This window comes from Macaca nemestrina, chromosome 2 (genome assembly GCF_043159975.1).
Source record: "Macaca nemestrina isolate mMacNem1 chromosome 2, mMacNem.hap1, whole genome shotgun sequence".
Lineage (NCBI taxonomy): Eukaryota > Metazoa > Chordata > Mammalia > Primates > Cercopithecidae > Macaca > Macaca nemestrina.
In genome coordinates this window covers 109,345,074-109,369,947 of record NC_092126.1, presented here as the reverse complement: position 1 = coordinate 109,369,947, position 24,874 = coordinate 109,345,074, and the positions used below count along the sequence as shown (strand labels likewise).

Sequence of the window (24,874 nt, the reverse complement as noted above, 5' to 3'; positions counted from 1 at the left end):
GCTTTTTTGTGAGAGATAATTTAGTTATATGAGTTGTGACAAGTATATGCTTGTCAAATACATATAGCCATGTAACCATCACCGTAATCAAGGCACTCAACATAATTGCCCCCCATATTTTCCTGTGCTCTTTTGTAGCCAGACCCTCCCTTCTCCCCTAGACCCTGGCAGCTGCTGATGTGATTTCTCTCCTAATGATTTGCCTTTGCCAGAATAGCATATAAATGGGATTGCACAGTTGTAGTGGTTTCAGAGGCTTCTTTGACTCAGCACAGGGCATTTCAGATTCCTCCATGTTTTGTATACCCATAGTTCATATCTTCTCAGTACTGAGTACCCATGCCTTTTTATCCATATCTCTATGTGGGCCTCTTCCACTGTATCTGGATATGTGATATTCTTCCATCTGTCTCCTTCATGGGTAGCCAGGCTCCTCCAGGGATGGACTGTGTCTTGTGTGCCTCTGTATCCCCAGCCTGCACATAGTAGGCACTTGATGGAATGTGCTGGGGCAGCTGTGTGTTGATAGTGGACATCCTTATCCTCTCTGGCTCTCTCTAGGGCGCTGGCTGGTCCCTGCTCAGGCCCTGTGTTCAGCTGGTGACCTGGAGAGACACCCAGGGATGGGCAGGTAGGCTTCTCATAAAGCACTCCTATCCTCAGGTTGGTGTCCCTGATGGATGGGTGCCAACACTTGTTGGGAGGTTTGGGGGCTTCTCTGTGGCTGCCCTGAAGCTCTTCTCTCTGGGGCCCATGAATTCCTGGGACTGTGGTACAGGCATATGTCTGTTTCCTTCCTCCTAAGCCAGAGAAGTCCTCTTTGGGCCTTGTTTGCACTGAGTCATAGCTACATTGGCTAGTTAGTTAAAAATAGGCTCCAGTTATCTCCGCCCTGTGATAGGCCCTTCTCTCCTTGGGCAGAGGCAGGAATCCTTATGTAAATATTTGGAGGAGCTTGTGGCTGGGGTGATTTCCATGCCGGGATCTGCTTGCCTGGACTCCTGGAGCCATGAGGGCAAGGTGGCAGTGGGAGAGTGAGAGGTGGCCTGTGTTAGAACACTCAGAGTATTCACACTGCTTGGGAGACACTGGAGTTCATGGTGGTACCTCGAGCCGGTGGAAGTGGTTGGTCATTTGCTGTAGTGACAATGGCTCAGTCTTAAAAAGTCAGTAGGACTTATTGGAAAAACCACCTGGTTTGAAATCAGACTGACCAGAGTTCAATGTGATTCCTCGCCTCACTGGCCCATGGCCTTAAACAAGTTACATGACTCCTCTGAGCATCATTTTCTCCTTTGTAAACAGGGATGATGTTATCTGCGCCACCAGGGTGATTGTGAGAATTAAAAGTGATCTTGTATGTAAAGCCCGTAACAGAGCCCTGCACGCAATAGACCCTCATTTAGTGCTGGCTGCCGCCACAGCCAACTCTAGCCTTGCTATCTACTTTGCCAGGAAACATTACAACTTTGCACTGGATATCTGAGGGAAGAATGAGAGGTTCTTAAAGGACGTAGGAATCTCCGGATGCATGTCCAGACCTCTTTCCCGTGTACTCACATCTCTTTAACTTCTGTTGGCCTTCAGCCCTACGGTTAAATCACTTCAACAGCTGCCCAAGTAGGGCTGATAACTCAGGACTCACTAGCTGGGAGAGGACTGGAACCAAACTTAAAAATAGAGACACATCCATTGCCTGGTGCAGGGGCTATGCAGGCCTCTGGAGAGAAGGCCAGGCAGCATCTGCACACCCAGGCTGAGTTGGACTCTGGGCAGCTGGAGGCTGCAAGCCTCCCAACGAAGGGGACCTTGCCAGGCAAGCCCAGCTTTCCTTGGTCCAGAAGTTCTGAGGGTATGTGTCCTTATCCTCTCCCCCACTAGCACTAACTGGCTAGAGACTGACCGTTCTTCAGAGAAAGAAAGGCTAGAGAGTGTGTGGGGGAGATAGGGATCCTTAGGCTTAGCAGAGCTGTCTGAAGCTGGGCTGCACTGGTTCCATGTAGCCTTTGGTATAAGAGGGTGGAGAGAGCCACTGGGTGGCTTTTTAAAGGAAAGTAAGGCAGTCCTATCTACGGTGAATGGACAGTGAGCTCAGAAAGAATAGGCCGCAATATGATTGATCTAATTTCTTGTTAAGCCCCAAATCAGGTCACTGTGTCTGAATATAAGTGTGTCAGAAACAAACCAGAGAGTGCCCACAGAGCAAGGCCCACACAGAAAGGTCAAGCCCTCCTCTTGAGGGAATACACCCAGATAGGGGGACCTTTCTGCCCAGAGCAGAGTTCTCTAATATTGTCGTTAAATTGTGTCTGTGTCTGCTTCCTCCATGGCCTCCTCTTCCTCTGTGCAGGTGCCACCATGGAGTCTGACCACTGCTAAGCAGACAGCCACGGAGGGCCGAAGTTCTGAGCCTTCCTCCTTCCTCCGGACCCAAGCAGGAGACACACAGACAAGAAAGGCAAACTCACCATGGCCTCCACCAATGCAGAGAGCCAGCTCCAGAGAATCATCCGAGACTTGCAAGGTATGGTAGGTTGCTGGGCAGACTGAGTTTGGTTTTGAGGGACTTGTGGCAGGGCTTTTTGCTGTTGCCAGTTGAAATTCAACCCTTTCATTTTTGTTCACACCACGAGTAATTGGAGTCCTCAGGTCACATCACATTGAAATATTTGGGGCTCAAATATCCGCCTTGTGTAAGGCTTGGAAAGTTTGCCTGGTTTCCTTTCAGAGGACTGTAAAGCCAGTTTGTAAACAAAATCATACACCCTGCTCCAGGACTGGGTCTGATTTCCATTAGCGCACATATGTGTGTTTTCAAGCTGCCTGTTAAGTCTTTGGCTAAATCCCAAATTTCTGAGCGCTGATGAAGTTGGCTCCTTTGGGAAAGAATGTTCTTTCTCCCACTGAGCAGGAACGACAGAGACCCACCTGTCTTGTTTTGCTGCCCCACTGGGTCCTGGCTGGTGGACGGCCCATTGCCTGGGATGCACTGTAGGTCCAGGCCTGCTGCCTCCCAGACTTCCCTGAGCTCAGCATTGTCCACTGAGAGAGGCTGTGACTTGTATCCCTTATCTCACTGGAGAAAAGCAAGGCAGAGGAAGGTGCAGATAAAGCTTCATAGACTCAGGAGAAACGGACTATTTTCTTTTTGGCTGCAAATTCCAAGTTTCACTCTTTCAGATGCTGTCCCAGGGGTCAGAATTTTTATGTTTTCCGTCCCCACTCATCACCAGTGCTGATTTTAAGCAATGTGGAGCTCCAGAACGCTTGATACTACACAGTCTGAAGCTGACCACTTCCTCCATGCCTGCAGAGTCTGCTGTGACACTTTCGTGACAGACTAAAAGCCCAGGCTCCTAACCGCTTGGACACCACCAGCAGTTATCTCCCATGCCAGGAACCATTGGCCTAGCCCGTCCACAATGCAGCTCTCATTCTGAAGTTCTAAAGTCAACAAGATGAAAAACACTTTCTCAAGCTTTTAATCTTGTGTCTACTGTGTCTTGTGCCTCTGATAGCTAAGAATTACATGGCATTTTGTGTGCACCAGGCTCTTTCTATACCAACAGCCTGGCACCAGTCTATGCTCCTAACCACTCTAGTCTACTTTCAGCTAAGACATTAGATGCTTTTTTGAATCTACGCAGAGAGACAGAGAAAGTAAAATGCCAGTCTCTGCAAATCTGAGTTTGCCGGTAGCTTTAAGAGGTCTCTCCATAAAGTAGGCAGTCTTTTCTGTGTTTCAACATCTGGTTCTTGAGGATAACTTTGAGACCTAGAGGTCCTTATTGGGAGGGAAGAGGGTGAAATAGGGGACCCTCAGGTAAAGCTTCTGATCTAGACCATTGCCTGTCCCACGTACCAGCTGAGTCTGGCCACCCACAATATCCTGGGTTGGTTTCAACATCCTTTACACAGGCCGCAGAGCACTTTAATGGGAATTCTTGAAAGATGCCACTTTCTCCGTACTCTCCACTGTGATCTGTTGGTAAGTGTCTTAATAAGCGTACAGATCCACAGCGTCTACCATGAGAGAGGCGTCTTTGTGTGGTACACAGCCTTCACTCCTCTGCAGGGCAGCCCACTTACCCTCTTGGTGACAGCAGTTTCAAGGACTTTGGAGTCAGGCAGGGGTGTGCTCAGCTTCTGGCTTCTCTTTTTAACTCTGGAAAATGTTGGACAAGTCCGTTCACCTTTCCAACACACCGTCGCTTCCTTCATGTGCCAGCTGGGTGTGATGATAACACCCACTTCTCAAGATTATTCAAAGAATCAGATAGTAATTCCTGTAAAGCTAATATTATTTAGAGTATCAGAGATGAGAGCTGAACATTTCATATTTCATGTCCAGAGTCTCCTCCTTCAAAGTTTCAGGAGTTCCCAGATGAGGCTGCGAGTGTTTACCTGACCTGAGGAGGAAGGCTCTATGTCTCTCCCAGGCCCTTGGCTCACTGGCTGTCAGTGCCAGCCATTGCAGACACTTCTAGGAAGGTACAGCTGGACAATTGTCACTTGTAAGCATCAGTCCCAAGAACCTGTCTCCACCATTTGCTAATCTTTGCCCGAGGGGTCAGTGTTGACGACATTTTCAGCCATCTTAGGCTTGGCTTCAGTCCTGGACAGGTCTGCTTCTAACCATGGTTCTCGGGAGCAGGGGTTAGAAATTTAAGAATTGCCAGAGAAGCAGATCGTTTTGTCAAGCACATCCCAACCATTTCCACTGGGGAAATGTTTTCCAGGATCTAAACCAAATCCAGTGTCTCAATAGTCCCTCTGTCCCACAGCAGAGGTAGTAAGCGAGAGGCAAAGGCGGGTTTTCCTCTTTTCCGCACAGGGAGGTAGATTCTCTTAGAAGTTAAGAGGTAAGAGGTGGGCTCTGGAGTTAGAAAGCTCTTGAGAAAACCAGGGATCTTATTCCAGCTCTGCTGTTTGCTACCCGTGTTCTTTGGCCAACTGCTCTGATTTCTGTGTACACTCCTCATCTGCAAAAGGGGGATAATCATAGCAGACTTCATAGATTCTAAACTGTACTTTTTTTTTTTTTTGACATTTTAACAGCTATGGAACTGGGATGTATCTTATAATTAATGGCATCTTAGATTCATCAAAATAAGGCAATCCCTGCCTCTCAATGCCGTATTAAATGAGAAAAATACACGTAAAGGCCTAGCCCCTCAAGGACACTCAGTTAACAGAAGCAGGTGCGGTTGTCATTGTTGGAATTGTGATCATCATTACTATTATTTTTACATACTGGGTATTCTGATCCTGCACTTAGCTATAATGAGCAGTAGGGTTATAGTGAAGAACCTGAAATATGGCTAGGATAAACATAAAGCTTTCTGGAAGTCAGTATTCAGGGACTGAATGATTAATCCACACAGCAAACATTTGTTGTCCAGCTACTATATGCAAATTACTAGCCCTGGGTGGTGGACAGACAATGGTAAACAAGAAATGTGCCCAGTCAACAAGCATTGTAAAATATCTGTGAGCTCTCAGGACATTTCGACACTCCCTGACTTGGAGTTATATCTCATGGATACTTACATACCCTTTTATGTTTCAGAGGTGCTTTGTATCACTGACCACTTGCTCCTCATGCTTCCTGGGTTATTCCTGCTTCTCTTTCTGAGTTTAGTCACTATGTGGTTACATGTTCCTATTTGTTGTCTTAAAGATGCTGTGACAGAACTAAGCAAAGAATTTCAGGAAGCGGGGGAACCCATCACGGATGACAGCACCAGCTTGCATAAATTTTCTTATAAACTTGAGTATCTCCTGCAAGTAAGTGACGCCTGTAATGTGTTGATTTTTGCATTGGTATCTCTTTTCTCCCTCTTGGGTGATTCATCAGCATTCAAGATATGGTTCAGAAAGCCCAAGGAGCCAGTAAGCCCTTGTGGTTAGATTGAAGGTCAGAGGAGTCCCCAGTGCAAGCTCAATCCTCCAAGTGTGATCCTTTGGGGAACTGCAGTGTTGCCCCTTAGGATGGCTTTGAGAATCAAAAACATCCTTTAGAGATTTAGGTCATTGTAAGGTAGGTCAGAAGGTTACTGTATGGCAAGGATCTTAACTTCGGGACAGTTACATACCCCTTTGGGAGTTTAGTGAAAGCTATAGAGTCTTCCCAAAAAGACATTCGTGTATGTATACACACAATCACGCATTTTTACAGGCAGATTCTAAGAGTGTGTGGACCCTCTAAAGATTATCCATGGGCTTCTGTTTTAGAGCTTTGCTACTCAATGTGCAGTCCATAGACCAGCAGCATCAGCATCCTCTGGGAGCTTATTCGTAGTATATTTTTGGTCCCCACCCCCACCTACTGAATCAGAATCTCTGGGGTCAGCCCAGGATATTTTCTTTTCACATATTGATGGTATAACTCTTATCCCTGCTTAGCCCAAAAAGTGCTGATGTAACGAACACTGCAGATGTGGAAAAATGCATGCAACTAAAACAGGCAGGAAGGAAATGATCTAGAAGTTATTTTAGGGTAGTGGTATTAGGTGGTAAATTTTTTTTCAATTTTTGTGTTTTGTTTTATCTAGATACCCTAATAACATATGCATATCTTGCTTCTGTAATCAGAAAAAAATGCTATAAAATGTTATAGAAAGGTGTACCTGTATCACTGTGAACACCATTATTTTGCAACGTCACATCCCACCAAAGCACGTAGTATGTGGGCCCACTAGAGGAAAGGCCCCTAACGTGCTGAAGGACTTGCCTCTCTCATGCCATTTCAACTGGCTCTTTAACATTGTAAAAATGTTTTTGAGCCTTTCTTTTTTTCAACTAAGCCCATTTTGGTTTTGAATTTGAAATGACTCAGAGCTGACATTTATTTAAATTTATTGTAGGTATATTAAATGATACTGAAACTTAAGAGTTGAGTAACTGGGATAAAATGTCATTACCTTATTTCCCTAAATCGAAGCAGAGTTAACACTCTTCATATTGCCCTTAAGACTCTTTTTTTTTTTTTTTTTGAGACAGAGTTTCACTCTTGTTGCCCAGGCTGGAGTGCAGTGGTGTAATCTTGGCTCACTGCAACCTCCGCCTCCCGGCTTCAAGTGATTCTTCTGCCTTAGTCTCCCGAGTAGCTGGGATTACAGGTGCCCGCCACCACGCCCAGCTAATTTTTGTATTTTTAGTAGAGATGGAGTTTCGCCATGTTGGCCAGGCTGGTCTTGAACCCCTGACCTCAGGTGATCCACCCACCTCGGCCTCCCAAAGTGCCGGATTACCAGCGTGAGCCACCACACCTGGCTAAGACTCTTTTCTTGTATTTCTTTCTCATCTGTTAATAACAAATTTGGTGGTTTTCCACCCAACTATATGAACAGGGTATTAACACACCTTGATTTGCCAATAAATAAAAATAATGCCAATAAAGGGTCTCACCCAGTGCTGGCACCTAAGAAGCTATTGTTATTATTTATCATTTAAATGCTGGGATGAAGAGCAGTGGGTTTGGACCTCCTCTCCCTGTCCCTTTCCCTACCCAGTTTGATCAGAAAGAGAAGGCTACACTCCTGGGCAACAAGAAGGACTACTGGGATTACTTCTGTGCCTGCCTGGCCAAGGTGAAAGGAGCCAATGATGGGATCCGATTTGTCAAGTCTATCTCGGAGGTAAGCAGAGCAAGCAGCCAACAACTTCGTGTCTTCCTTTTGTCTGCTTAAAGCAGATCTTGCAGAGACCTTTGCTGCAGACAGCTAAATGAGGAAGTGGGAGTTTAAGGGTGGTAAAGAAATCTAGTCCAGGTATACTCAGTGCTCATTGTTGCAGTGGCTCAAGCTTGGGAAAACCACTTCAGTGAGTGTTTACCAAGAGGAAGAATGCTGAGTCCTGAATGTACCTTAGGCCACAACCCACATGTTACTTAACAGGGTGGCCTGTTCACATACATTGTAAGTCTGCTAATGGTAGCCCTTGAGGTGTACAGCATAGGATGGCTCCATCTTTTTAAAAAATTTATTTTCCGAGATAAAGTTCTTTAGAGTTTGCTAGGCTGCTTTCCCTACACTTTGCCCAGGAAACTTAGATTTGAAATGAGAATGATGTGGGATCTTAAGAAACATTTCTTGAAATAGTGATATGCCAACTTTCTACATTCAATTCTGAGCCCCTCAAGAGCAAAATGCCATGGCTTTGCTGTTTTACAAAACTCCAGAACAACAAACACACACACATACTTCACATACACACTCACACTCTACTCTCTGTTTGTTTTCCACCCTCAACCCTCAGAGAATCTTTCTTCTCTCTCATCAGCCTAGTCCATCCAGGAGTGTAGAACTTTGCATATCAGGGAGCAGGTAAACCCCTAGATTTGAGACAGGAGGTTTGTACATTTGTTCTTTCTTTTCAGTATGTCTTCAGTAGAGTGTGAAGTCACTTTAAAGTCAACACTCCTGCTGCTTGGCTGGCTGCCCACAAATACCACAGCCTTAGGTATTCTGGGAAGGGCTCCTCACCAACCATGCCAGCTGGAGCTGAATGACTTTCTTCTTATAGAGAATGACGGTGTTAGATATGCTGGCATCAACGGCTGGACGTTTCCCACCATTTGCACCCTCTGACATCTGAGACGACGAGGAAGGATCCTGGCTCTAAAGGGCTGGTTCTGCGAGTTTCTTTAATGTCCATGTTAGTGTGGATGAGTCTTGTAAGGTCTGGTGGGATACTTGGGTCCATGAGGTATTTTAATTTTAATGCATCATAAATGTGAAAGGGGTTCTCTTTGTCACTCTCCTCTCTTCATTCCTCAGCCACTGCATCAGAGCAACTAAAGCCTTTCACTTTATGACTTTGGACAGCTGAAGTCTGGAAATAAATTTAGTTTTAATCCCCATTCCCCAGGATTATGAAATGCTTGCTAAAACACATCTACTTTTTAGCTAGTTTCTTCTTCTTTTCTCATAATGCAGACAGATCTTTAGACAGTCTGAAGCCATGGAAACTGGCTTTCTAGAAGCAGAAAGCATTCCTTGCTTGCATGAATGTTGGTGTTTTAGTGGCTGGCATAGGCTCTGCTTCCCATAGGGTCCAGTTGTTTCATCTCTGTTGAAGACTGCTCTCGGGGGCATCATTGGTTGGAATGGCTTGGAACATCCCTAGGCTAAGTGAGTTGCTGGATACTTGGTTAATTTTAATAATGAAGTCGCCATCTGGGTATTTAACTGAGAGGGTGAGAGTTAATGGATAAGAAGCATTTGTAGGTCCCCTCTGACCCCTTTGAGGTAGGAGGCAGCTATTCAGGCTAAAATAGGTGAAGGTTCTAAGAAACCATTTCTGGTGGTTCAGTATGGGCTCAGCTTGGACTGTGCTTCACTGTGATGAGGGTGTAGCTCGGCGTCGGGTTCATGGCACAATGGTCTGGTTTAAAGCAGAATCAGCTCTCATGTACCCTGCAGATTCCCTGTCCTTTGCTGCCGTTGTATTGCTTCTCAGGATAGGGTATGTGGGTTCTGATTAGAAGCTAAAAAAAATTAAGGAATTAGGTAATGAAAGCGGATCCATAATCTCAAAATATAAAAAGACCATGCAGCATTTTGATTTGTAGTACAAAGGAACTATTGTTCCCTTCCCTCTAAAAATACCTTTTAAAACAAATAGCTCCATATATATATATATGGATTTTATATGTGTATATATATATAAAATTCAGTTAATGGGCCTGATTAAAAATATAGCCTCAAATGTTTGCCATTAAAAAGTTTTAATGTTCTAAAGGCTGGCATAATGGTAAGTTTGCCAAAAATAAGGACAAGCTCCTGTCTTTGGGAGCTTACAGACCTGGGCTGTGATGTGAGGGTCTTAATGAAATTCTGCAGGGTGTGTGTTTGTATAATTGACACGCTTCCCTGCACAATGCCTTGCTCAGTTCTTTCCAATTGCCTGAATTTCCTGGTTATCACCACTAAACACTTTGTTCTCACCTTAGTCGTCAGTGGAAAAAAAAGTGATTTAGACAGGATATACCATCAAGATTCTCCCCCGCAAATCTGCTGAGATCGTCTATCTGCAGACATGTCATGGTGGTTTTCGTAAAGCCAATAAACCAGGCTCTGCCTGCCTTCGCTTCCAGGTGTCCTGGCTGCACCCGAAACACACATGGGGAATTGTCTTACAGCTTCTCTAGTTAAAAAGATTTAACACCTTTTTGTTTTTTAAAACTACTTCATATGGTATCATTTCCTTGAGTCAGCGGTAAGAAGAAATATAGCTCTGAGTTAAAGGTGCTATACGCCAGGATGTTTACCCCATTGAGTCAGGAAATATGTGGTACAGCCTCAAGCACTGGCATTAAATATAGGGGTTTGGAGTCAGATAGTGACTCAGTATAGTGTCGGAATTAAAATCTGAATAGTATGGGTTATAGGAACCCTCTTTGGCAAACCACTGCTCCCCCTTCCCCCATCACATATACACACTGTAAATATTTCTGGCCTTTGAAGGGGTCGGGAGGGTATTGGTCCCAGCTTACCCTACCCAGAGCCAGCGCCTGAGAGAGCAGGCACATGTGGTAGGTCAGGAGGTTTTGAATTCCTGCCGACTTTCTTGAGCTTCTGGGCTGACCTGTCAGGAATATGAATCCTCATTTGCAAACTTGCCCAAGTGTCTTCTGTGGCTGTCCCTTTTATTCCTTCCGCCGTGGCCATTGTATGCTCCCAGCTGACAGAGCCCTGCTTTGCGGCCTCATGGCAGAGTCTCTGACCAACATATCCCATCTCCATCACAACAAGCTTTTGAGTGGTGTGAATTTAAGCCTCAAAACAGCTCCAGTCACATCTTCCCCTTCCTCTGAATTGGTTTTTAGGTATAAGCTCTGTGGGGAGAGGTTTTGAAGACAGACCTACACCTGGGCCTTCCTATGCAATCCATGCCAAACTTGTGAGACAGACCCATATCCATTTTATCCTTAGCCCCGTGTGACTGGGCTGCCTAGAGACACCCCTGGTCTCACCCCTGGGCTCCTTCTGATTCAATGTAGTGATTTGGCATATCTGATAAAGAACAGGAAATCCAACCAGGAAAGCGTTGGCAGACTTGTAGATTTTACTGATGGTTTCATGGAACACAGATGAGGCAGTTACATGGCCACACGCACGCACCTCTGCCTTTGTCCCTCTCTTCTTCCTTCTGCACATATTTCTGCCAAGCCTTTAGGCCCTTCCCCTGCACCTGTTCCCCACACACCTTAAAAACAAACCAGCATTAGCTGAGCTGAGACCATCTCTTCCTCCTCAAGCTGACTTGTGGTGTGAGAAGTCCTTCATTTACCTACCTCCAGGTTTTACTCTAATATAAAACTGAGTTTTATTTGGTTTCCTATCTGACTGCAAACCCAGAGATTCTGATAGAGCAGAGGAGGGAAAGTGACATTCCAATAGACTCCACAGATGTTTGGAAGCCTCTTGTTAATATATCTTCCATGATATGTTTGCTGGAGTCTGCAGATTATTCTCAGATGAAGGCCTGCAAGTAGTTCGCCCACTTCAAGCCTTACTCTCTGCAGTGATAGTATCAAATGTGTTGTGTCCTTTGAAGGACAACGTGTAGGGTAAAATTGGGTGACATTGTTTGCCCTGTATCTGTGTTTCACAAGCCATCTATGAGACCAGGTCTGTATTTGGAGTTAGACTAACAGCTCTTTGGCTCTATGTAATCTGCTTTCTCCAGCTCCGAACATCCTTGGGGAAAGGAAGAGCATTTATTCGCTACTCCTTGGTGCACCAGAGGTTGGCAGACACCTTACAGCAGTGCTTCATGAACACCAAAGTGACCAGGTAAATACAGGACAGGGCTGGGGTTTAGCACCATCCCGTGCAGAAATGAACTCAAGTTCATTAATAATAATGACAACGGCAACATAGTGCTCATTTGTGTCCCTCGTGACACTGCAGACTCCTTCCACATCTACCATTGTCTTCCACCCCTCCTCCCAAAGTCCTTGACACATGTGGGCAGGTAGCACTGAGTTTTTATAGGTTACTGAGGCTTAGAGGGGCTTAATGCTTTTCTCTAGGCCTCAGCCGTTGCTCTCTTAACTCCCGATACCAGACATTTTCCCTGGTGGACGGCATGTCCTTGGTGCCAGCACTACTGGACAGTCAGGTTACAGCCTTGGCCTCTCAGCAGAATCACCTGTGGGGTTTTTAACACTATTGAGCCTGGGTCCTCACCTGGCATACTGAGTGAACACACCAGAGACTGTGGTGGGCAGCCAGGACTGGGGGCCACTGCAGAGCTCAGGTCAGGTGTGCAGTCAGCCTTTGTGCAGGTAGTGCTGAAGCCTCAGCAGGGAAGAGAGAAGGGAGGAGAGGGGCAGGGATTGAGTCTATAATGGGGAGAGTGGGTATCAGCTTAGAAGCTGCAAATCAGGTACCAGACAACTAACCTCTTTGGGTTTTCCAGCATCTCTTGCCTGGCCCCTTTCCTTTGGGAGTATTCAAATTTTTTTTGAATCTAAAAAAACTACAAAGGAAAACCTTTTGTTTCATTATGTCACCTTAAAGATTGATTTGCATAGAGATGTACTCGTATTTCCCATGCATGTGACAGGCCTTGTGAATTGGTGTGAGTTGAAAAAGTTTGCATATTTGATTTGAAGGTTGTTTTGTTTTAGATGTTCGGTGAAGATCGTCATAAACAGCTTGACTTAATCACAGTTCACAGACAATAATGTCCCACTTTTTTGCCCACGTGGGAGTGCAGTGGCACAATCGTAGCACACTATAACCTCAAGCTGCTGGGCTCAAGTGATCTTCTTACCTCAGCCTTCGAGTAGCTGGATAGGCATTTACCACTGTGCCTGGCTAATTTTTTACTTTTTGTAGAGACAGGGTCTCACTATATTGCCCAGCCTGGCCTCAAATTCCTGGACTCAAGCGAACCCCCTGCCTAGGCCTCCCAAAGTGCTAGAATTACGGGTGTGAAGCACTATGCCCAGCCATCTTTTTCTTTTTGGGTGGGGGTTGGAGTAGGGGGAATAGGGTCTTAACCTGTCACACAGGCTGGAGTGCAGTGGCACAATCATGATTCACTGTAGCCTCTACCTCCTGGGTTCAAGCAATCCTCCTGCCTCACAGCCTCTTGAGAAGCTGGGACTACAGGTGCATGCCACCACGCTCAGCTAATTTTTTATTTTTTTGGTAGAGATGGGATCTTGCCATGTTGCCCACCCTGGCCTCGAACTCCTGGGCTCAAGCTGTCCTCCTGTCTTAGCTTCCCAAAGTGTTGGGATTACAGGCATGAGTAACTGTGTTCTGATGCATCTTTTTAAAATTGTTACTTTGCCTGAAATGAAACAACCACTACCTCAAAATGCAGATAACATTTATTTTATTTTTTCTCACCCTGTCTTATGGTGCTGAAACATTTCTGAATAATTTGTTCCTTGGCTTTTAAATTGGTATCTGGACAGAAATTAGCAGTTGAGTTTAGTGTCCCATGTTGAGTTCTGAAAATGGAATAGAAAGTAAAGTTATCTTTCAAAAAATAAGTTTTCTTTCTCCTACAATTGCCCTTTCTTGGCAAATAATTGACATTTAAGGTTCCCATATCCTTTTTGAGAAGTAGATATGATATATGTAATAAATGAACAAGCATCCAGATCATTGCAGTAGTTTCTTTGAAGAAGAGCAAGCTTATTTGAGAGTTATGTTCTTCTACCATGAAAATGAAATTGGTTTGTGTGCCTGTGTCTTTTAATTTAGTAACCTGAGTTGGAATTCGATGAGGCAGAGCCACAGTGGGAGGACTGATTAAATTCACACATTCTTTATCTTTATTACTCATAATTGGCGTGTTTTTCTGCAGTGACTGGTACTACGCAAGAAGCCCCTTTTTGCAGCCAAAGCTGAGCTCGGACATTGTGGGCCAACTGTATGAGCTGACTGAGGTTCAGTTTGACCTGGCGTCGAGGGGCTATGACTTGGATGCTGCCTGGCCAACATTTGCCAGGTACTTTGAAGGATTGCTTGGTTTAAAAGACAGGAAAAGAGACATTTAAAGTTTTGAAGATTGCCACCAGTCTACTCAAAGCAATTTTGCTTGCTCAGTAAATTACATAAAACCGTTCAACTCTTGTTCCAGCTCCTTTTACAGACTTTGTTGAATCATGACTAACAATAACATCTGAAGGCTCCAACCTTAAACCAACCTAATTGGCCAGGGCATGAGTCAGTGGAGATGCATACTGCAAAAGCCAAGGCTTTAAAAAATTTTTAAGGCACTTGTTGCTATGGGCACTGGGGAAGGAGTGGGCTTTTTCCCCTGCCTGTTCTTATGGAGTTACTACAGAAGGCTCCTAAGCAGTAGGAGAGGAAGTAAAAGCCACAACTCGTCCACGTAAGGGTTGCAGGAAAGGTTGCTGCGCTTTGTTTCTTCTTTCTTTATTTTCTGAGGCCATCAAGCCAGCCATATCTTACACCAGTGTGGCACTCACATACCACCAGAGTCCTTACATCAGCTCCAGGAAGGAGGTGTGAGGAACAGGCTCAGAGGATCAGGGGACTTGACAAAGTCACCCAGCTGGTGGGCAGCAGGCCTGGAACACCTGACTTAGGTTAAAATCAAGTCCAGCATTCTTTGTTTTGTTTTGCTTTCTGTTTATAAGGCTTTTAAAATTTAACGTTCGTATTTTTTATTAGGAAATACTTCACATATAGAGAAAAGTGGTGAATATGATAGTCACACGCAAACCACCAGGATTTAATAGCTTACATTTTGCCATATTGAGGTGTCCTTTTTTTATTTTTATTTTTTGTAGGGACGGAGTCTTGCCATCTTTCCCAGGCTGGTTTGAACTCCTGGGCTCAAACAATCCTATCTTGGCATTCCAAACTGCTGGGATTACAGGCATGAGCCACCATGCCTGGCCCAGATATTCTTTTTAAAACTTTCACATTTTGAAATAATTTCAGAATTACAGAAAAGTTGCAAAAATAATACAAAGTACTCATCTATCCTTCACCCTGATTCCCTAGTTATTGATATTTTACTGTAATTGTTTATCATTTTTTCTATTTACATGTTGATTTATTTCCTAAGCCTTTTGGGAGTAAATTACAGACTTGATCTTCTTTTCTCTTAAGTACTTAATTATGCATTTCCTAAAATCAAGGACATCCTGTTATATAACTCAGTACAGTTATTAAAATCAGAAAATTAACATTGATACAATACTGCTATCTAATCTACAGATCTCATTTAAATTTTACAAATTATCTCAATAATGTCTCTCATAATCCAAGACCCAATCCCAGATCACATATTGTTAATTCATTCATTGCTATGCCTCTCTAGTCCCCTTTAATTCTGAACAGTTTTTCAGGCTTTGTCTTTCATAACATTGACATTTGTGAAAAATACAGGCCAGTTATTTTGTAAAATGTTCCTTAATTTGAGTTTGACCGATGTTTCCTCATTATTGGATTTGGGTTAAGTGTTTTTGGCGGGAATGCCTCAGCTGTTGTCTTGTCAGCACACTGTATCTGGAGGCCCACAGTGTTGATTTGTTTCACTACTAATGAGGTTAATCCTAGTCATTTGGGTAACGCGGTGCTTGCCCAGTTTCTCCAAAAGTTACTATTTCTTCCTTTGTAATGAATATGTATCTTATGCGAAGGCATGTTGAAATTACATTATTATCCTTTTTTCTCTTAAATCTGTCCTGTATTAGTTTTAATACCATTTGATAATTCTTGCCTGAAGCAGTTATTACCATCATCATTACCAGAGTGATTTTCTAACTCCATTATTTCTTTTACATTATTAGTTGGCATTCTACTGTAAGGAAGATCTTTTTCTTTTTCCCCATTTATTCATTCATAGCAGTATTGACTCATGGATTCTTACTTTATTCAATAGGTTACATTCTGTCACTGTCATTACTTATTTTGAAGCTTAAATTATCCCATTTATCCAATTACCCCAGTGGGAGCCCCTGTCAAGCTGGCTCTTGTGGGGAGATTTGGTTACATCCGATACTTTTTTTAATAAATAAAATATTATAGATCGGCTAAAGCCCCACCCCATTGCCATCCTTTCTCCTTTGTTCCCCTTTCAGAAGTAATCATGGCCCTATAATCAATGCATTTCATGCCCAGATCTTCTGCTTTCATTATTACTTGTGTATTTGTAAATAGTTTATATAGTATATATATATAGTTTTATTTTGTAAACATTTTAAAATTTTACACATGTTGAATCATGTGATAGCTGTCCTTTTGCAACCTGCTTTTTTCATTCTGCCTTGTTTTTGAGATTTTGTATCTGTTTATACATGGAGTTCTGTAAGTATAGAGTTGGGTTGGCAAACAGTTCCCCAGGGCTGTATGGAACACAACTTTGCCCATTTATTCACCTGTTGTCCATGGCTGCTTTTATGCTAACAGTGCCAGTTGAGTGACAGAGACCATATAGCCCACAAGACCAAAATATTTACTATCTGGCCCTTTTCAAAAAAACCAAAAAGAATGCTAACCCATGGTGTAGAGAATTCTGTTGGGTGAATAAGCCATAGTGTATCTCTTTCCCTAGCAGTGTAGAGTTTGTTTGGTTTCCCTTTTTCCAGTTACAGTGCTGCCAAGAGCATCCCCACTGTCTCCTTATGTACCTGTGTCTTCAGGGAAGATACTGTGAAGGGCAGTTGCTGGGTTGTGGAGACTAAGTTTGAAAACACAGTAATTTTAGATTTAGGAGATGATTCTGGTGAAGTAAAAATATGTTTAGGTTCCTGCTAAACAAGAGTTATCACACAAGCCTTTGTATTTCTAAACCAATGCCATTCAATGGAACTTTCTGCGATGAGGGAAATGTTCTGTATCTGCACTGACCGGCCTGGTTATGTGACCTAGAAGCAGCCTCCCAGCCACACTGTTGCTGTGTCATGCAGAGCGGCGGCTGAGCCCCCAAGCACAGTGTGACTCTTATTTACCAAACTGACTGCTGCTTGTTCCTCACTGGCAGACAAACTGAGGCAGGCACCAAAAGCTCAAGAAAAATTTAAACCAAATATCGGGAAATACATGTTCACGTAATTCTTTTCTGGCAGTGGGAGGAAAGCCATGATGGTAAAACTCTAGCCATGGAGTTCATCTGTTACAGACCAGTGTAGCTGTGCTCTTTGGTGGAATCTGTTGGGTTTGACTTCCTTACGTTCTACCTGGGAAGGCAGCCCCCTACCACCACCTGGTTGCCTTGTGACCAGCAGGGCCTCCATGTATGTAGGTTTCCTGCTCTGAATACAGGTATGTCTGCTTTGTGGCCCCACAGGAGGACACTGGCCACTGGCTCTTCTGCTTACCTGTGGAAACCCCCTAGCCGCAGCTCCAGCATGAGCAGTTTGGTGAGCAGCTACCTGCAGGTAAGGCCAGGAAGGCTGGGAATTATCTTACTATAGCTTCTACCAGGGTATGTCCTTGTCCCTAGCAACTCACGGGTGATGTTTTCAGATACCTGTTGTTCCAGCCAGAGCAATAGAACCACTCAGTTATAGCCACTATTCCCTAGAGTCTGGGTTTTTCAACCAAATGGAATCTAGGCTCTCTTAAAATTAAATTCTTTTAAATGATTTTAAAGTATTTTAAAAGAAGCAGTTTGGCACCATGGTTAAAAGTGACAGAGTCAAATCCTGACTCTCACCTACCAGCTATGACCAAGGGGAAATTACTTAACCTTCAGCTCTCTCATCCACAGGATGGGGATAATAAAAATCATTCTAGTTCATAGATGAGGGCTGGACATATGCAAGGGCTCAGTCAATGTTAGTAGGTAGGGGCAGTTTGTTAATTTTTTTAGAAACGTGAATTTATCACAGCTGTATATAGTGCTGTGAAAACTGATCAGCAATTTAAAAAAATAAAATGATCAATATAAGGAGCATTAAGAGTAGAAAATAGATGAATCTTTTACCTTATTTTGTGCCTTAATCATGCCAGGAATTGCGGGTATGGGTGTGGCACAGTGAGTGAATAACAGCTTAGATATAACTGAATTTATCTCAGAGACAATGTCCATTAAAAGCTGAAGAAAGCTGGATGGGAAAAGCAAGTCTGTATCTCAGTGGAGCTCACATGGGTGGCTTCCTGGCTTTGGAATGTGCTGCTGAATGTGTGGCAGATGCTTTGAGCAAAGGGATTCTAGTCTTTTGAATAGCTCTTTAGACTAACCTTAGGGCAGGTAATGCCTGTATTTTTACCTCTGCTCTCATTAAACTCTAAAGCTTTTCTGAGTAGCCCTGTAGCTTCATCCCAAAGCCACTTGTCTTTTGTGTTTTTCCTCCCAGACTCAAGAGATGGTGTCCAACTTTGACCTGAACAGCCCCCTAAACAACGAGGCATTGGAGGGTTTTGATGAGATGCGACTAGAGCTGGACCAGTTGGAGGTGCGGGAGAAGCAGCTACAGGAGCGCATGCAGCAGCTGGACAGAGAGAACCAGGAGCTGAGGGCAGCTGTCAGCCTACAAGAGGAGCAACTGCAGACAGAGAGGGAGAGGGGACGCACTGCAGCAGAGGACAACGTTCGCCTCACTTGCTTGGTGGCTGAGCTCCAGAAGCAGTGGGAGGTCACCCAGGCCACCCAGAACACTGTGAAGGAGCTGCAGACGTGCCTACAGGCCCTGGAGCTAGGAGCAGCAGAGAAGGAGGAGGACTACCACACAGCCCTGCGGCGGCTGGAGTCCATGCTGCAGCCCTTGGCACAGGAGCTTAAGGCCACACGGGACTCACTGGGCCAGAAGAACCAGCATTTAGCCAGCATCCCAGACTGGCTAGACATGGCTCAGCAGAAGGCAGATACAGCACCAGACACAAAGGGCCAGCAAGAACCTATTCCCAGTGATGCGACCCGGGAGATCCAGGAGCTAGGGGAGAAGCTTCGAGCCCTAGAAAGGGAGAGAACCAAGGTCGAGGAGGTCAACAGGCAGCAGAGTGCCCAGCTGGAGCAGCTGGTCAAGGAGCTGCAGCTGAAGGAGGATGCCTGGGCCAGCCTGGAGCGCCTGGTGAAGGAGACGGCCCCACTCCAGGAGGAGTTGTCTGGGAAGGGACAGGAGGCAGACCAGCTCTGGCAACGGCTACAGGAGTTGCTGGTGCACTCGAGCTCCCGGGAGCAGGAGCTAGCAGAGTTGAGGCGGGAGAAAAAACAGCAACAGGAGGAAAAGGAGCTGCTGGAGCAGGAGGTCAGGTCCCTGACCCGGCAGCTGCAGTTCCTGGAGACCCAGCTGGCACAGGTGAGCCAACATGTGAGTGACTTGGAGGAGCAGAAGAAGCAGCTCATCCAGGACAAAGACCACCTCAGCCAGAAGGTGGGTGCACTCGAGCGGCTTGCTGGGCAGCCCGGCCCAGAACTGCCAGTGGCAGGTGAAAAGAATGAGGCCCTGGTCCCTGTGAACTCCAGTCTGCAAGAGGCCTGTGGGAAGCCAGAGGAGGAGCAGAGGGGCCTGCAGGAGGCACAGTTAGATGATACCAAGGTGCAGGAGGGCAGCCAGGAGGAAGAGCTCCGGCAGACCAACAGGGAACTGGAGAAGGAGCTGCAGAATGTGGTCGGGCGTAACCAGCTCCTGGAGGGCAAGCTGCAAGCCCTGCAGGCCGATTACCAGGCTTTGCAGCAGCGGGAAGCAGCCATCCAGGGCTCCTTGGCCTCCCTGGAGGCCGAGCAGGCCAGCATCCGGCACTTGGGCGACCAGATGGAGGCAAGCTTGCTGGCTGTAAGGAAGGCCAAGGAGGCCATGAAAGCCAAGGTGGCAGAGAAGGAGGCCACTCTGCAGAGCAAGGAGGGTGAGTGCCAGCAGCTGCGGGAGGAGGTGGAGCAGTGCCGTCAACTGGCAGAGGCGCGGCACAGAGAGCTCAGGGCTCTCGAGAGCCAGTGCCAGCAGCAGACCCAGCTGATTGAAGTCCTCACCGCAGAGAAAGGCCAACAGGGAGTTGGCCCACCCCCCGACAATGAAGCCCGTGAGCTGGCTGCCCAGCTGGCCCTGTCTCAGGCGCAGCTGGAAGTCCATCAGGGGGAGGCCCAACGGCTGCAGGCTCAGGTGGTGGACCTCCAGGCCAAGATGCAGGCAGCTCTGGATGACCAGGATAAGGTGCAGAGCCAGCTAAGCATGGCTGAGGCAGTCCTGAGGGAGCACAAGACCCTTGTGCAGCAGCTGAAGGAGCAGAATGAAGCCCTTAACAGAGCCCATGTCCAGGAGCTGCTGCAGTGCTCAGAGCGTGAAGGGGCGCTGCAGGAGGAGAGGACCAGTGAGGCCCAGCAGAGGGAGGAGGAGCTGCGGGCCCTGCAGAAGTTGTCCCAGGCCAAATGCAGCTCCGAGGAAGCACAGCTGGAGCACGCTGAGCTGCAGGAGCAGCTGCACCGGGCCAACACGGACACAGCCGAGCTGGGCATCCAGGTTTGCACACTGACCATGGAAAAGGAGCAAGTGGAGAAGGCACTGGCCTGTGCTGTCCAGGAGCTCCAGGACGCCAAAGAGGCAGCCTCAAGGGAGCGAGAGGGCCTGGAGCGCCAAGTAGCTGGGCTACAGCAAGAGAAGGAGAGCTTGCAGGAGAAGCTGAAGGCAGCCAAAGCAGCAGCCGACTCACTGCCTGGCCTGCAGGCCCAGCTCACCCAGGCCGAGCAGCGGGCCCAGAGCCTCCAAGAGGCTGCACGCCAGGAGCTCGACACCCTCAAGTTCCAGCTGAGCGCTGAAATCATGGACTACCAGAGCAGACTTAAGGTAATCCTAGCTTCAACCACTTGGGCTCTACCCATCTCCCTGGGCAGGCCTGGTGGGTCCATGAGAGGATGCACCTTCAGCCATGAGGCAGGTGAGGGCTGGAGAATGTACTGTGGGTGCAGGCAAACACCTTGTGGCCCTGTCCTGCTATCACAGCTCACAGTAGCATCTTTCTCTCTGCAGGAACATTTTAGGGCCAGAACATTTGGAGTGATACCTTAGCCCAGAAGTCTAAACTCAAGACCACTGCAAACTAGATTAGCCCACACAGAAGTTTTTAAAATTAGTAGCCAACATTGAAAGAGCAGGGTGTTTACAAATACAGTTTGAGGGCTTCTTTTGAAACCTCAGAAGATCTGAAAGCCTGCGTCCTCACCCTGCCCCCTCCCCGTGGCAGCAGTCAGCGGGAACCCGAGGGTGTCTGCCCACTTTAAAGGAGGCACACATCCTCTGCACTTTCCCTCACGCTGGTTTTTGTACTTGCCCAGCCCCCTACCCCACCCTGGGCATGTGAGTGTGAGAACACTGACTTGGCCTCTAAAACCCCTTCTGAGGGCCAGCAGTTCACAGTTGCCTCACATCCTAGCTCTGGGTTCTTAATGAATAACCAACCCCATCAGGTGCTCTCCTGACAGCCGATATAGGGTAGGGAACCAGCTTATTTCCTTTTTACAAGGCCCTTGGGACAGACAAGTTAATGAGATGAGCAGTTAATATGTCTCTTTGATAGTGCACAAAGATGAAGGGTTAAGGACTGTTTAGATTAAAGACACGGCAGAATGGCCTGGGGCTTTGATTGCCAGGGCTTGCCACTAGTCTGTCTGCATCAAGGTCTGTGCACTCTCAGGCTACTCCTAACCCTCCTCTCTGAGGCAGCTCCACCGCACTGCCACAGATGTGCCTCCCCACCCAGTGCCACCCCACTCCGTGAAACTCCATGTGGCTCATAGCCAACCTTTTCCCTTGCAGAAATTAAGTTCTAAGTTTGGGGACCAGGCTAAGTCTCTTTTCTTAGTAAGCTTGAAAGTATTTCACTATTGATAAGCCCAAAGCTCACTGAGGAGCCAGTTTGCAGGGAAAAAGAGAAAGGCAGCTTGGTTTTATCTATTTGGGTGATGGGGCTGAGGGATCCTCAGAGCAAGGACCCTACATTTATGATCCCTTTCGTATCCTGTCTAGAATGCTGGCGAGGAGTGCAGGAGCCTCAGGGGCCAGCTTGAGGAGCAAGGCCGGCAGCTGCAGGCTGCCGAGGAAGCTGTGGGGAAGCTGAAGGTAGGCTCTGGTGGTGTGGACCTCTCAGGGAGAGGGCATCTGGTGTGGTTTTGACTGGATCATTTAAGAGGGCTCCCTGCATGCCTCCAGATTCCCAAGCTGAAGCCGTCCTCAGTTTACCTTTGTAGACACCCTCAGTTTGTACCCTGACCCCCTCCATCCGTTCCCTGGACACCTGGCTGGAGCTGCCAAATGCAGAAAGGAAATAAGTGTCCTGTTTGGCCATCTCTATGGGTGATCACCAGCCAGTGATTCTAAAATGGGCAGCAGCAGGGGTGGCACTGGTCCCACAGTCTTCAGAGCAGTGACTTGTCCAAGTGAATCCTGCTCCCTGCCATCCCTGCCTTCAGTGTCACCCTGAGAATTCTGGTACCTGCCACTTGCCAACCACCTTAACTAGTTGCAGTTGAGGCCCCACAAATATAGAGCAGAGATTCATGGCCTCTTGAACTTAATAGAAAACAACCCTCCATTTAGAAGTGACCCAACCAGATGGGGTGGATGGCACACCAGCCACTTTATGGTACATTGCATGGGCTTCTGCAAGCTGAGTGTCTTCTCCCTGATGTCCTGTGCCAGGCCACCCAAGCAGACATGGGAGAGAAGCTGAGCTGCGCCAGCAACCATCTTGCAGAGTGCCAGGCGGCCATGCTGAGGAAGGACGAGGAGGGGGCTGCCTTGCGTGAAGACCTAGAAAGGTTAGTCACAGTCCACCTACGCAGCTGTCGGTAGTCTTCAGGGAAGGAGTGTTTGGTCTCGTCATTTAGAAAGTCAGTCACCCATGTTAGGTTTAGGAAGTCCTTTTGCAAGAAAAGCCACAAACTCAGAAAGTGCTTGTGCTGGAAGCATGCCACAGAGAACCCGGCTGCCTGCCCATCCCAGCCTATACACGGCTAAAGCGCCTTTCTCCTAACTCGATTTTCTTCTCTCTGGCAGTGCATACTTGAGTGACTGCAAGCTTTGGAAAAACTAAAATGAAATAAAAGTTAGGTCATAATAATAATGGTAATAGTAACAGCATATATTTAAATAATGCTGAAAACGTGGCAGGCTCTGTTTTGAATACATTTACCCATGTAATCCTCCTAACAGTCCTATGAGGAAGGTGTTATCATCTATCCCCATTTTATGGATGAGGAAGATGAGCGTGCCAAGGACCAGGATCAGCCTGTCTTTGTGCAGACTCTCTGATGCCATATCTGTGGAGAGCAGATCACACTGCCATCCCAAGGCCTCCTTGACCCCCTCATTTTCAGACTTGGGGCCACGTGGAGTTGTGAGCCTAGGTTCACCATGTGGTCATGGGACCCAGCTAGTTGAGCCAGGACCTGATTAAGAAAAGGTGTAACCGGGAGGAAGACCTAATTTTAAAAAGGTGTAGCAGAAAGGAGGAGTTGCCAGAATCGAACTGCACGTGTGCCACCAGCAAAGATAAGCACACCAAATTGTCCCAAGTCTCTAACTTTTCTATTTATCTATTACCTCTTCCCAACACCTGCCTTCTAGGCCTGGGCTCTGGCTTAGTGGGAGATCCAGGATATCTTTGACATTCAGTAACCTGGACATACATTTCCTTTCATCTTACCCTTCCAGTGTTCAGATCCTATAGGGCACTGGCTGCCCTTAGTTCTAAGTCATGTTCACATGACAATTTAAACAGAGCCTGAGTTGGTGGCATGAAAACATGATATAACAGTGGTTATTTGTAACATCTCAGAGCATTTGTTTCAGTTGTTCCAAGCTGCACAGTCTATCTGCCAACTTACTTTATTCAGTGTATGTGTGTGCATGCACACACGTACACCACCTGTGTGTGTGGGTGCACCTATAAGCCCATTTTGGTGGACAGGGTCTAGTAAACAACTCCCTGGCAACTTTATACTAGATGTGGAAGGTATAAATTAATCAGTCTCTCTGCAGAACCCTTTGTTTAATGGAGCTTTTATTATGTCCCACTGGACCATCCTTGGAAAACCACTGCCTTAGGAGATAGCTGCGTTAAAAATGGAGTGGGTGGGGTGAGGAAGACAGCAAGATTCAGCCAGCTTCCTCTGCTGAAGACTGAGACACCCTGCAGCACCCAAAACGGAATTCCCTGGGCCTCAGGGGGGCTATCAGGTAGAACAGCTGGCAGTGCAGATTAAGACTGAGCACCTGCTGTGGGCCCAGCACCATGCCCCATGTGTAGAGTCCCAGGGACATATGGAAGACAGGCCCTCCTCCGTGTGGCCACCTCAGGGAAACTGCATCTCGGTCCTGCCTGTCCTGACTCCTTTCTCCTCCTGCTCATCCTCCCCATCACCAGCCCATGAGCCTTGTCTATCAGGCTTCTCTTGCAAGCCCAGCCCCTGTCCAGGAGCCAAGGGGTGCAGAGTTCTCTTCACTTAGGGTGCTTCTGGCAACCTGGGGTCAGTCTCCCCTCCCTCCAAGGATACCCCTTTGTATGTGGAGGTGTGAGGAGAGTCTCAAAAGCTAGGGAACTGCATAACCTGTGAGCAGATACCTGTGAGCAGTACCAAGGGGCTCCTTCATGGCAGGGGCAGTAGCACCCCTCATTAGAGTCCTGGGTGAGCCCAGAGCCCTGGGAAAGCTGGAAGTTCTGGCTAATCAAGAAAACTTACCACTCCTCCCCCAGGACCCAGAAGGAACTCGAAAAAGCCACAACAAAAATCCAAGAGTATTACAACAAACTCTGCCAGGAGGTGACAAACCGCGAGAGGAATGACCAGAAGATGCTTGCTGACCTGGATGACCTCAACAGAACCAAGAAGTATCTCGAGGAGCGGCTGATAGAGCTGCTCAGGTGAGTGCTGTGTCAAACCAGCAGCTGGGGTTTTCCCCACACTTGGGTTTTCTCTAAAGAAATGCAGCTGT

The 24,874-nt window shown here is 46.7% G+C and overlaps 1 protein-coding gene across 6 annotated transcripts in view; it reads left to right on the top strand.

The window, feature by feature from the left end:
• The window catches only part of LOC105480343 (FYVE and coiled-coil domain autophagy adaptor 1), an 81,151-nt gene that overhangs the window by 11,667 nt on the left and 44,610 nt on the right, over positions 1–24,874 (top strand). For 4 of the 6 annotated variants that reach the window (XM_011739027.2, XM_011739028.2, XM_011739023.3 and 1 more), the window contains exons 2-11: positions 2,351–2,524; positions 5,681–5,787; positions 7,515–7,640; positions 11,695–11,801; positions 13,834–13,977; positions 17,293–17,383; positions 18,305–20,728; positions 21,908–22,000; positions 22,580–22,698; positions 24,636–24,803. In XM_011739027.2, coding sequence (XP_011737329.2) covers positions 2,470–2,524; positions 5,681–5,787; positions 7,515–7,640; positions 11,695–11,801; positions 13,834–13,977; positions 17,293–17,383; positions 18,305–20,728; positions 21,908–22,000; positions 22,580–22,698; positions 24,636–24,803 — 3,434 coding nt within the window. In that variant the 5' untranslated portion in view covers positions 2,351–2,469. Of the gene's footprint in view, positions 1–565; positions 632–1,467; positions 1,853–2,350; positions 2,525–5,680; positions 5,788–7,514; positions 7,641–11,694; positions 11,802–13,833; positions 13,978–17,292; positions 17,384–18,304; positions 20,729–21,907; positions 22,001–22,579; positions 22,699–24,635; positions 24,804–24,874 lie in introns of those variants that run through there. The other 2 variants (XM_011739026.3, XM_011739024.3) reach the window with 2 other exon arrangements.